General features: G+C 36.1%; 1 protein-coding gene across 2 annotated transcripts; it reads right to left on the bottom strand.

The window, feature by feature from the left end:
• Nucleotides 1-3,956: 3,956 nt before the first annotated feature.
• On the bottom strand, nucleotides 3,957-9,848 carry LOC107776752 (uncharacterized). Of its 2 annotated transcripts, none has more exons than XM_016596667.2 (9): nucleotides 9,540-9,848; nucleotides 8,416-8,560; nucleotides 7,619-7,787; nucleotides 6,963-7,221; nucleotides 6,147-6,235; nucleotides 5,335-5,517; nucleotides 5,169-5,254; nucleotides 4,946-5,030; nucleotides 3,957-4,605 (listed from the first exon to the last, which is right to left on the bottom strand). In XM_016596667.2, the coding sequence occupies exons 1-9, from the start codon at nucleotides 9,733-9,735 to the stop codon at nucleotides 4,471-4,473; spliced, it is 1,347 nt and encodes a 448-aa protein (XP_016452153.1). In that variant the 5' UTR covers nucleotides 9,736-9,848; the 3' UTR covers nucleotides 3,957-4,470. The 2 variants fall into 2 exon arrangements, with proteins under 2 accessions (XP_016452153.1, XP_016452154.1); XM_016596668.2 differs by having other exon boundaries at nucleotides 4,403-4,535.
• Nucleotides 9,849-12,567: the final 2,719 nt, after the last annotated feature.

Raw genomic sequence — 12,567 nt, 5'->3', positions numbered from 1 at the left:
AATGTGTCCATTTCACAAACGTGGGTGCTAATATATTTATCCACTCTCCACAACCCTGTTTCCTTCTTGATCGCACACAACATCCAGTTACAACCCATAAAGTGTCTACGACATGTAACCTTGTATACCTCCGGAGTTGACTCCCATACCATCATCTCACGGCACTCTCTTACGCTGTACATTTTTACAGCCCTGGTTAGGCGAGCTTTATTGGGAAAATACATGTCCTTTGCCAGCACCGTTGGTCTAGATTTATCCCATATTGCTGACCGAAATTCGTCAGCATCACTTGTGAGGGCATCCACATTCGGCATACTTAGCAAATTATCAAGGTAGGGAATATGCCTTGAATGAAACGGCACGTGGGACTCGTACACTCTTGGTCTAACGGGAGGTGGAGGAGCATGCTCCCTCGTCAGCTCAAGTTCGACATTCACTTCCTCCTCATCATCACCCTCGTCAAGGAAGGGTGTCTCATCTCCAGACTCATCGGCATTGTTGTCATAATCACTATTATCTTCCTGACTCTGCGCATCTGCCAAATCCCGAGTAAATATGTTGTCTACTTGAAACTGAGTGAGGTCAGGACCATCAAGTTGCTCGTTTTCACTTCACAAACAACAAAATGATAAGCTACTCAAATTGATAAATACTTTACATATAGCTATATCACTTCACTTACAAGTCGTACTGTGTTGACATTCCATGATGGATATTTTCCTGTTGATGATGACTCCCGGATGGACCACCGTGATCCAACACGCCAAAACTATGCATATTCCAACTGGGCATGGGGTCATAACTTGTAAAATTCATATCCGGACGGTACCCCATGTGGAATATATAAGTGTTAATACAAATTCAATTCAACAAAAAAAAAATCGTAACAGAAAGGAAAATTGAAGTTTACCAGTCATCTTGTGGATTATGCAAAGTAGGAGAGAAATTATTCGCTCCTCGTTTGCCCGCGGAGATAAGTTAAGATCCGGCCAAACTCTTTCAGCCGGAACCTGTTGGGCTAAAATTGCTCCAGAATAACCACCTGATGACTGGGGGTTATCCCTGCTTTGTGCAATCTCATTATTGCTAACGTCTTCAGCCTTGACGTACATTTCCAACAATTTTATCACAATAAATTCTCTGTATTCATCCGGAATCCGCAAAAAATCTCTCAGAGTTTCATCATCTTCGATGTTAAACTCAGAATAACAAGCAAAGCCCTGCGGAGTCATAGAATACAAATATCTACCGGTTACTTTAAGGTTCACCGAATGTTTTCTCACACTCATTTTTTTACGTAACAACGATACCAATGTATCGTACTCCATTGTAAGCGGTAATTTAGCTTGACACTATGGAAATAAACTATACCTCATAGAGTTATTCTCCACTACAACCTCCCCCCTCCAATTATAATGAAACTCTTATTTTTCGCTCTTCAGACATTATAAAAAATGCTTGATAACAAAAAGAAAAGTTTGAACGAAAGTTAGAATATTTTTTGAATGGATTTTCATAAAATCCTAACGCCTTTAAATAAGGCAATGCCTAGCTCGGGGCTGAATTTTTTGATGTATAGCGCTCTTTTAAAGAGCGCTATATCCATTTGAATTATTGTTATGTCAGTTAACCGCAGAAGTCTTATTTGTGGGCCCACAAACAGGTATAGCATGGTATATATATATATATATATATATATATATATATAATATATATATATATATATATATAACGGTTTCGAAATTCGTATACATATCCGTCACATCAGGTCAACATAGCGTTGTTTATTCATGCGCTATACATATATAATGCGGTTTTACATCATGCTATACTTTAATGGCCAAAACACCGTTAAAATATAGCGCGATGTAAAACCGCGTTATATATAAAAATGTAATTTTTTTAAGCATTAAAAACATATTTTGAGTCAAAATCAACAACATTTAGGTTTCGGACTCCACGTTGGGTACGCAATCATTAATTTCAGTAATTGGCGTTCCCGTTTTGTAGGACGATGATGATTGAGATATGACATCTCTATTATTGTTGTTGTGGTAGAAATTAGCTATTTGCAAATTAGTGACGTTCTTTTCGAAACAGATTAAATTGAAAAATTCAAAGGTGCAACTATGACGAAAATAAATCCCCAACTCAAGTCTCAATAAGCCTCTGGGGCAAAAACACAACACCATAGATCAAATTATTATTGAAGGTATGTAAGGATACCTAGAAATCTATTTGGAAGCTCACTCAGGCAACGAGTGACGAACGGACAGGTCGTTTTGGAAGCAGCACCTTTAATACCCTAAGATACGGGAAATACAAATAACCAAGTACAACTGCCAAATATTAGATTTTTCTGTAAGTATTTACTCATTACTTCATTCATTTCTTGAAATGAAATTTACATATTCAAAAAATACATAATAAGAACTTAAGTTCATACTTTTTGGTTAAAGATAATGGAAAACATTTTGTACAAAAAAGAATCTGCAATATAAAATTGTAAGGAGGGAGTACGATTTTTAAACCATATAAATATAATACAAAGTTGTATGTTGAGATTATTTGTTCTAATGGACCAAACAAGACGACCCCTTACATTGATATGAAGAGAAACTATCAACACTTGAATTGGACCAGCAAAGGATGCGGTGCAGCGGATGGGGCTGCTCTTCCCTTAACCAGAGGTTTAGGGTTCGAATCCTAGGCATGAAAAAATCCTTGATAAAGAGCGTCTCCCTTTGAATGGGGCCCTACGCGGCACAAATCCAGGTATAGTCATACTTCAATGCGGGTAACAAACGCCCGAGAAACCAAAAAAAACTTCAATTGGACTGTCATGTATACTCAAATCAAACTTCATTAGCCTCCAACGCAAGACGAAAACAAAATTAGTGGGGTCGAAGAATTGGTGAGGGTTGAGCGGTCGAAGAATTGGTGAGGGTTGAGCGGCCTAATCAAGAGAGAATTGGACAAAACCATTCCACCTCACTCAGTTTTTAACCTATTGGACCAATAATTTGTCAATTTCAATAATAAATTCATATCCTTTCCTTTGTTAACCAAAAAAAAAAAAAAGCTCCGTCGCCCTCATCCATTTTAAATGAAACTGAAATCTGGCACATACATTCCAAGACGAGCATCCCACCAAAATTTATTCCATTGAAAAATGTCATTAGGTGAAGTCATTCTTTACGTAATCATGCTTCAAATTTATAATATCTGCAATCCATCCAAATAATTGAAGAACATACCACAAGGATGTGATCGAGTGATCCTGTACGTCTAGTTATTAAAGAATAAATGAGAAAGAAGGAAAGAGAAAACCCCTCTTACCCTTCCGCTTTCATTTTAAGATGCTTCCGAGATTTTCCACTGGTCATCAGAACTCCGAAGAGCCGTTAAATAATGCAAATTAATAGCCTGTTTGCCCAAGCTGGAGAAATCAACTTATTTTGAAAAGTGTTTTTAGTGCTTTTGAAAAAAGTACTTTCGGAGAGAATCAGTTTGTGTTAGGCTAATCAGTCTGAAAAGCACTTTTGAGAAATAATTTGTGTTTGGCCAAGCTTTTTAGAAAGTGCTTTTAAGTGTCAAATTACGAATAAAGACATGAATAGATTTACTTAATAATTAATATTATAAGTAAATAAATAATATCAAAATTTTGTTATTACATGCAATAATTAAAAAAATTCATTTTATTTAAGTAAAATATGAAAATAAAATTAAAAAGTACTTAATTCTTTTAATATAAGTTAAATATATTAAAATTCCTTCAACAAATATAAAAAGAATTCACCCCTAAAAACACTATATATTAGAAAGTTTCCTAAAAATAAGAAGAAATATTTATAAATTAATATCCTAAGTATTAGGTTTAAGGGTTATTTTGGTATATACTATATTTTATTAAGGGTATTTTAGGTAAGAAGAAAAGCCAAAACTGCTTCTGCTTTTGGAAAGAAACTACTTTTTTATGCTTCTCTGAAACTGCTTCTTCCCAAAAGCACTTTTTTTTTCCCAAATAAGCTTGGCCAAACACCTCAAATTAGGAAAAAAAAGTGCTTTTGGAAAAAAAAAAGCACTTTTTTGTCTTGAGAAGCTTGGCCAAACAGGCTATAAGCCACCGTGCACGCTATTGCTTCTCGGATATTGTGCGTCTTCCCAAAACTTATCAGTAGCAAAGTGTTCATTTAGCATTCTCAGGGCATCAAGTGCAAAGTGTCTCGAGAGCAAAATTGAACTCCCTGTGATTTGATCTCCCAAAGGACCTCATTACTTAAGCAATGTGAGAATAATATAATGCTGAAATCGGCTAAATCTCATTCTTGATATTCCATTTGCAGAGGATGTCACTTTGCACCCATCATCACATCCCAAAGCTGCAGTTTCTTTAAACTTTCAATTAACCGGCTATATACAGGAACACCCAACACGAATAGAAGTGTTTCAAAAATATGGAAGGGCTCATAATTTGTGCCAGTTCTGGTGTGGTTGCTTTCCAAGCCGCTTTAACATATACATGCATCCAGCTGCAGAAAAAAGACCAAGAGTGGCCATAGCTATAATTGTTGAATTTTCAATCCTCTGGTAGAAACCTCTCTGCAAAATTTTCGAAAGAAAGAAATAGCAGATAATCCTAATACTCATCAAATCACCAGAAAAAGAAAGTATCTCACGATGAAGTATGACATGTTGCACCATACGATCAATTAAAACGTTATCCAGAAGATAAAAATAGAATAAAAATAACTCTATTGCATTTATCTTGACTAAGAAGATGTGGATAATTCACAGAACCCTAAATTTCCCAAGCAACAAGCATCTAGGTGTAATTCAAGCACTACGTCCTTAAATAAGTTACAACGTGCCATTATAAACAGTGGAGAGGATTTCTTCTGATGAAATACTAAATAAAATAATATGGTAAAAGAGAACATGCCTGAATCAGAAAGAACAACATAAGCGCATTCGAAGGAGCAATGGATAAACTCATCATCCCTCCACGAAGTTCATTTGGCACATACCTGCATATTGCAGGAAGATAAGGAACTTGAGTAAAATAAATCTCCAGTAAAATACATGAGAGAGCAGGCGACGCTGGATTTTCACAATTACTAAAGCCATGATGGATAAAAAATATTTATAACTGCAGCAAAGTTTACATGGTTCTCAATCTGGCAAGTGAAGGCAAAACCAATCCCACACAAGCATGAAATATGCAGAATAGCATCACAAGAATTTCAATGTCCTGCAATTATATCGCAAATTAAGGTTGACGACATCACTTGATATCTGAACAGCTTGAAGAAACGAGAACTGGTAAAATACCTGATAATCAAAAGCCACAATGGAAGTGACGAAGCCCATAACAATACATGCATATGCTAAGCATTCTTCTGTTCGAAATGATAAAGGGCCACTGGAGAACCAGGGAAATGCAGTGCTTCCAAGCATTTTAGCACCAAGTAAACAGGGGTATATCAAACCTAGTAAAACCTCTCTCCCATCTGCCTAAAAATCCGAACAAACTTTAAGGAGACTATATCAATCTTTTTGGAACAGGAACAAATATAGTGATATTGGATTTCAGAAGGGGAAAAAAGGAATGTTAAATATTCATCCTGATAAAGGAATGTTTACAAAGATTAAGAGGTACAGATATTGGGCACATAAGATTACCTATGGATTATAATGATAAAAAGATGGCTTCACAAAATCACTTATAAACCCACTCGCACACATTTTAATGTGTCTCATAAACAGTCAGCAACCCACTCTCTCTCGTTATAAAAATGAATTTCATCAACCTTCCAAAGAAGGCTTAATGAATCTCATCATATTTTTGCAAAGAAGGCTTCTCACAGTAGTAACTAGAATACTCCCTCTATCCATTTTTCCTTGATACAATTCGATTTCAGATTTTGAGACACAAAATTTCTATTATATTAAATTTTAAACATTTTAAATCCAATCAAGGATGTGTTGTTTCATACAGATAAACTCAGCTACCAGCTCATCAACTACTCTCTTCAAGTAGATTAGCAATTTTAATACTCCTTTAGGAAACTTTTCAATGAGAAAATAGGGAAGTCAGAAATGCGGAAACAATATCTTTTATAGGAAGCTAGTCAAAATCATACCACAATAGCTGGAGCCCAAATAATCCAAAAAACAGCAACTGAGAAGTGGACGGCAGCTTGGGTCCATGACAAAAGCCAGACCCTTTTATCTGCCAAGAATACAGTTGGGAAAAGATTAAGGCTTCGATCCAACCGGTCCTATTAATGCATTATCAAAAACTGTATTTTGTACCAGATGCATGTTCTCCCTCTCAGTTTACCACATTAAGATGTTGCAAAATACTTGTAATTTCTGGAACTGGACCATTTTAATTTTCTTACGCATTTCATTTCGAATAACATAAAAGACGAAAAGTTAGGTACAACCTCATTTCTATTAGAAGACTACCAAACTGGTAGTATTTAATATTTATTACAAGGACAACTTTCCGTCTGCTTTATAGCTCTGTTATGCTTTCATGCTCTTCTCAACACCAAGCAAATGAGCAATTTTGAGGCATGAAGCTACCGGGAGTACATGGAGAATTTTGTGCTCAAGCAAGGGCTTGGTTATTTCGAGCTAAGTCGACCAACCAAAAGAAGATCACAGTAAGAAAAACCAGGTAGCTACACATAGTCTGGTAGAGCGAATGAGGGAGAAATTGGAGCAGAGAGTGGGAAATCAGGTTGGTGAGATTCACAGCATTGATTCAATTTTTCTTTTAATGTCATAATCAGCTATAAAACGTGTCCCGTAGTTATATTGTGATAACAAAAAAGTTCAATGTCATTCTTCCTGCTCACCATAATTGCTTTGGCTACATAGATGCAATACGACTGCACAAACAAAATATCTTCAGTAAAAGGAACAAAAGCACAAAAATGGAAGACGCATACCACCAAGTATGTAGGTATGAAACTTAGTTTGATAATCTTTAAGAACAATTGATTTTGGATCTTTCCTCCATCCTCGGCTGACACAAGCCAGAGAAATAAGAGCCATTATTACCACTGCACTGGACGGAGCAAGCAAACTTGTCTTTTCATGACCACTGATTAACCAGTTTCCAACCACTTGGCTTCCAATAAAAGATGCAGATTCAACAAAAGTCATTAACCAAAACATGTCATTAACTGAATCCTGCCTCTGCCCAAACTGCATAACGATTATAAGGAGAACTTAGCTTACTCAAGTATAAAAGATTCAAAGTTGTGGAGAAAATCCAAAATCCAACTCTGAAGGCTTCCCAAGAGAGAAATATTCATATATAATCACATATGTCACTACAGCGGCCGCATGAATAGGTGTAAAATTGGCTAAAGTAGCTGCCAAAGAAAGCAATTCTAAAAGACTATAGATCCACGGTCCCCCTCTCTAACCTCTTTGCATTTACTACATTCATTCTTCTTCTCTTTTGTTCGATAAAGATTTACTACATTCATTCATTTCAAGAAATGGATAGGAATTTTGAGGTAACAAGTCTTCAAAATTGTACTTCCCACGTGCAATAGTAAGTCATATAATAGTAACAAAAGAGATCCTTAAGACAAACCTTATCATGCTCAACAACCATCCATGTCTCAAAGTTGAAGAAAAATATCGTAGAGGCAAGAGAGAGACAGATACTAGCGAGCCAAACACTTGGATGTCCAGTAACCCTCTTCCATATGGCAACAAAAAGATGCAGCAAGCAAAACAACAAGCACACTTTTCTCTGGCCACTGCATGAAGAGGCAACACAATGATAAGCTTGACAGATGGTACTCTTGACTTATCAAAAAAAATGATTTGACATATGGTGCTCCATCAGAATTTGAGAGCAATAATCGGTTGAAAATAACAATGATACTTATCATGGCCCAATACCATTTAGTTTTGAAAACATTTGCTGTCCAAACGCAAAGCTTCAAGTTCAAGCTTTGTTGGAAAGTTCAGAAGGAAAAAGACGTCACAGACCAAAAAGAATGCATCAAAGGAACGAAGATCAAATCGATACTTCCTCTATCCCAAAATGGCAGTTCTGTTTCCTTTACCTTTCCATAAAAAAATGGCATTTTTGTTTCACTTCGGAGATCGAACAAAATCATCTTAGCCTAAGAGTTTGAATTTTTTCTTTAAGGAACTCAAAATGCGTGAAATTGGCAACTTGCACTATACTACCTATTTTTTAAAAGTGATAAAGAAAAGTTCATCACTTGCATTATATTTTATTCTACTATCTAATATTTACTTTGAATGGATGAATTAATTAAAGTCAAACATAACGACTTTAATTCCAACCTTAATGGTTATGCAAGGAGAGAGGGAACCTAGTAAACAATGGAAAAGTTAGACAAAAATGCCCCTTACATCAAATCCGAGAGCATGCCCAAAAAGGTACCAACAAAGAGAGCAGCTGCATATCCAATACTTAGAGAGATGACCATTTGCTCCCTACCAACGCCATGGTACGCCAACTCATACTCTCCAAATACTGCCAGTAAGCCTTCCATCACTGTAAACTTAAAATAAATAAATAAATGATTTTGAATCCAAACTGATAACAAAAAAGATATACTAACTATATTGAGTCCGTAATGAAAAAGAAAAATATGCTTTTGTTTGACGCAATATGCAATCTGAGGGTACACCTATACATGTGCTCAATGATAAGTAATTACCATATCTCCGTCAAGTTAAATTAGCATTTTGACAATTCTGTGATGTCAGGATCAGCTTGAAAATTCATTCTTAATTTCTTCTATGTTAATTAGTATATTATACTAACAAACAAATTATTAACGGAAGAACTTGCATCAGTATCTCAATATCAGTTGTAACATGTGTTTATTTTTCATTTTTAACATTAATCATCAAGTCTAACATGGGTTTGATTCAGACTCCATGTCTGATGTAAAGATTCCTCGACCAACACCTTTTAACTCAATTTGTTAGAATAGCTTCCATTGCGTCTTGAATACACTTTGAATCTGATAAGCGCATTGCTTTGGAAGTATGTCTGCATGTATTTCCTATGGATACTCCACGATAGAACGAGAAATTTGAACTTGATTAATTCAACTTTGTGCAGACCGTGTATTGATCTACTATAGCTATGAACAAAAATATCTAACTCGGAAAAAATGCCCAACGTCACGTATTATGAGCTAGTCCATCTACCCCAATTTGTTTGAGACATTTCATTTATGAAGAGTCAACTTGACCATTTCCACAGCTAAGTCACACAGATTAAATTCGTTTCTTTTTTAAGTTAAAATTTTGACATCCAGAAACTACCAAACTTGCTGAGTTTCATTTTTCTCGTTTGGCAACAAAGAAATCTTTTCACAATACAGTTAACAAACAGGGAAACATGTACATTACTACTATGCGTCAATTTTAGCTGTAATTGAAATCTATGAATTAGTTAGAACATAACATTTCCTAACACTACATTCAGTGGACAGACAAAAGAAGCGGGAAAATAGCGTCACCTGAAGAAAGAGAAAAGAGTAAGAGGAAACTTCTCTGAAAACGAAGGAAGGAAGAGGAAGGTGCGTGATCGAAGACGGCAGGAGTACTTCTGTTACTGTTTGGCAAATAATATATTGACAAGCAACATGATATGAAGAAGAATAAATACAGCGCTGGATTTGGCTCCCAAATATTGTTCTCGATTATCACCCCCATTCTTGTTCTAGAGAAAATGTGCAAATGAGAATTTCACCGGATCTCAAATTACTACTAGATCAATTCCCGGCAAATAGTGATCGAGTTTCAGTACCCTGTCTATACAACCCCCTGAACTGTTTCCGTCAGTCGGGTTGAAGAGCCCATTTCTTTTGCCAGAACCTTAATTGGGCCGATATGCAACATTAAGAAGCCCAATGATGATAGCAAGTAGAAGGTTTTCCTGGGATCTTTACACAAGTAGTCAGATAGATCTATTATTTATTTTTCTTAGTCAATATACATAAATTATATAATAACTACAAATGGTTATGCACATATATACACAAAAATATTATCAAGAATTATTTATGCCTCATTCTAAAAATAATTAAGGAAAATCTACATGGTGTAACTAAATTATACACTATATTTGTCCTAAATAAATACATTTCAAAATAATTATAGTACATAGCTACATTTGGATTTCATATAAAATACCTGTTAAGAACAAAATAAAGGCATACACTTTACACACACTCGAATTTCATTTTAAAATTCTATCCAAAACCACGTCAAATATGCCCAAAATCATTCTAAATATGAGATATAAGCTCCCCGAGATGTTCTCAAACTTTTAGATTCACACCTAGTCTGAAATTATTTTAATTTTTCAAACCCAAGTTTCAACTTTGAAGCTTCAAGTCTTCATCAGTGGCGGAATTCGAGATTGAATTGATTCAAGAAAAGTTTCACGCATCAAGGGATTATGTTGCTAATTCGTTGCAATTCGAGATTGAAAGCTTCACATATTTGAATGTGCGAATAAATAAAGTTGATACAACTTTTTCATCAAATTTTCATTGATACATCCATTATGGACGAACAAATACAGTTGATACAACTTTCCATCAAAATTGTATTCGTTGATACAATCACTATGCACGAAGGAATACAGTTGTATTCGTTATACAACTTGACAACGATTGATACAGTGATATCTGTATACAACGAAATTGATACATTAGTTACAAACGATAATTAGGCAAAGTACAGTTACATATGATAATTAGACTCTAAACTATAATGCTTTATGAAAGTTCCTCAAAAATTAATTATGCCTTAGTCTTAAGTTTTTTTTCTTTGAAGGGAAAACGGAGATTATACTATTAAACAAAAGGTTACATAGACATTACGTAGTCCCTGAGGACATTACTGTTGCCTAGAGTGGCAAGACTATTTCAAATAGAAGTAGGAAGATACTTTGTACTATTACAAATTCCATGCTTGTTCCTGATTAGTTCCAGTTCAATAAAAGGGGGTGGACGAGCATGGTAAAAATACTTAGCAGGGGAGAAGTCCTTAACAACATCCTTGGCGAAAAGGTGTTCCACTTCATTTCCTTCTCCTAAGTTATGTCTCAGAGTTGGGAGCTTCAGTTGGCGCATTAACAATCTGCATTCAATAATAGAGTTAGAAAGATATTAATTGTCTCCATATGAGAGCTTGAAGATTTTTGTTGAGTCTTGTGACGACCCGGCCGGTCGTCTTAAGAATTAATGCCTTGATCCTCTATTAACTGCTTTCCCCAAGTTTATTTCTATTATTTTAATTTGTCGGGATGTTCGGTTTTGAGTTTCGGAGAGTTTGGGACACTTAGTCCCTAAATGAGAGCTTAAGTATTGGAAAGTTGACCGTAGTCGGAACACTATCAAGACGACCTCGGAATGAAAATTCGATGGTTCAGTTAGCTCCATTGGGTGATTTCGGGCTTAGGGGCATTTTCGGATTGTGTTTTGGAGGTCCGTAGCTAATTTAGGCTTGAAATGCCGAAAGGTCGAATTTTGAAGTTTTCGGTTCGATAGTGAGATTTTGATCCGAGGGTCAGAATGGAATTTCGGAAATTGGAATAGCTCCGTAGTATTGAATGTGACGTGTGTGCAAAATTTCAGGTCACTCGGACGAGGTTTGATATACTTTTTGATCGAAAGCGTATTTTTGAGAATTTTGGAGTTCTTAGGCTTAAATCCATGGTTAATTCGAGGTATCGACGTTGTTTTAAGCGTTTTAAGGATTGGTACAAGTTTGAGTAGTGGTTTGTGACTTGTTGGTGCCTTTGGTTGAGGTCGCGGGGGCCTCAGGATGAATTCGGATGGTTGACGGAAGGATTTTTGGAGTTAGAGTTGCAGCTGAAGCTGCTGGTTCTGTCATAACCGTACATACAGTTTGGGTTCCGCAGAAGCGACTCAGTGGCCGCAAAAGCGGAATTGGGGAATTTCTTCAGGAACTGCAGAAGCGGTGGTAATTCCGCAGGAGCGGTACCGCATCTGCGGATTGGGAGTCGCAGATGCGGAAGCTGGCCCTTAAGTGAGAAGTCGCAGATGCGACCTTTGGTCCGCAAAAGCGGGATCGCAGATGCGGAAGCAGCTGGGCAGAAATATAAAATTTCGAGGGTTTAGTTTCAAAAATTGAAAATTTGATTTGGAGCTCGGGAGAGGCCGATTTTGAGAGGAAATTTAAGAGATCATTGGGTAACGATTCTTTAACCCTTTTTAGTTATATTCCATCAATCTATAGTTAGTTTCATCATTTAATTTCGGATTGGAGATGAAAATTGGGGAAAAGTTGGAAGAAAGTTCTTAGACTTAGAATTCGACTTTTGATTGGGAATTTGACCTTAGATTTGGATAATTTTGGTATGCATAAACTCGTAAGGGCGTGAGGATTCTTAAAATACAAATTTTACCCGATTCCGAGACATGGGCCCAAGGGGTGTTTTGGTCATTTTACCTAATTTTCGTGTATTAGCTTAGAATTTCTTTGTAGAATCAATTACTTGAAGTGTTATTTACA

This window comes from Nicotiana tabacum, chromosome 3 (assembly GCF_000715075.1).
Source record: "Nicotiana tabacum cultivar K326 chromosome 3, ASM71507v2, whole genome shotgun sequence".
Lineage (NCBI taxonomy): Eukaryota > Viridiplantae > Streptophyta > Magnoliopsida > Solanales > Solanaceae > Nicotiana > Nicotiana tabacum.
This window is presented reverse-complemented; position numbering and strand designations above follow the sequence as displayed.

What these genes read in the sequence shown, in the direction of transcription:
- LOC107776752 (XM_016596667.2), bottom strand. Translation starts at nt 9,735, where the DNA reads ATGGGGGTGATAATCGAGAACAATATTTGGGAGCCAAATCCAGCGCTG. An exon ending in TCATACCTACATACTTGGTG is followed by an intron (nt 6,236 to 6,962) that starts GTATGCGTCTTC and finishes TATTCTTGGCAG; the next exon opens with ATAAAAGGGTCTGGCTTTTG. An exon ending in TTGTGGCTTTTGATTATCAG is followed by an intron (nt 5,255 to 5,334) that starts GTATTTTACCAG and finishes ATATAATTGCAG; the next exon opens with GACATTGAAATTCTTGTGAT.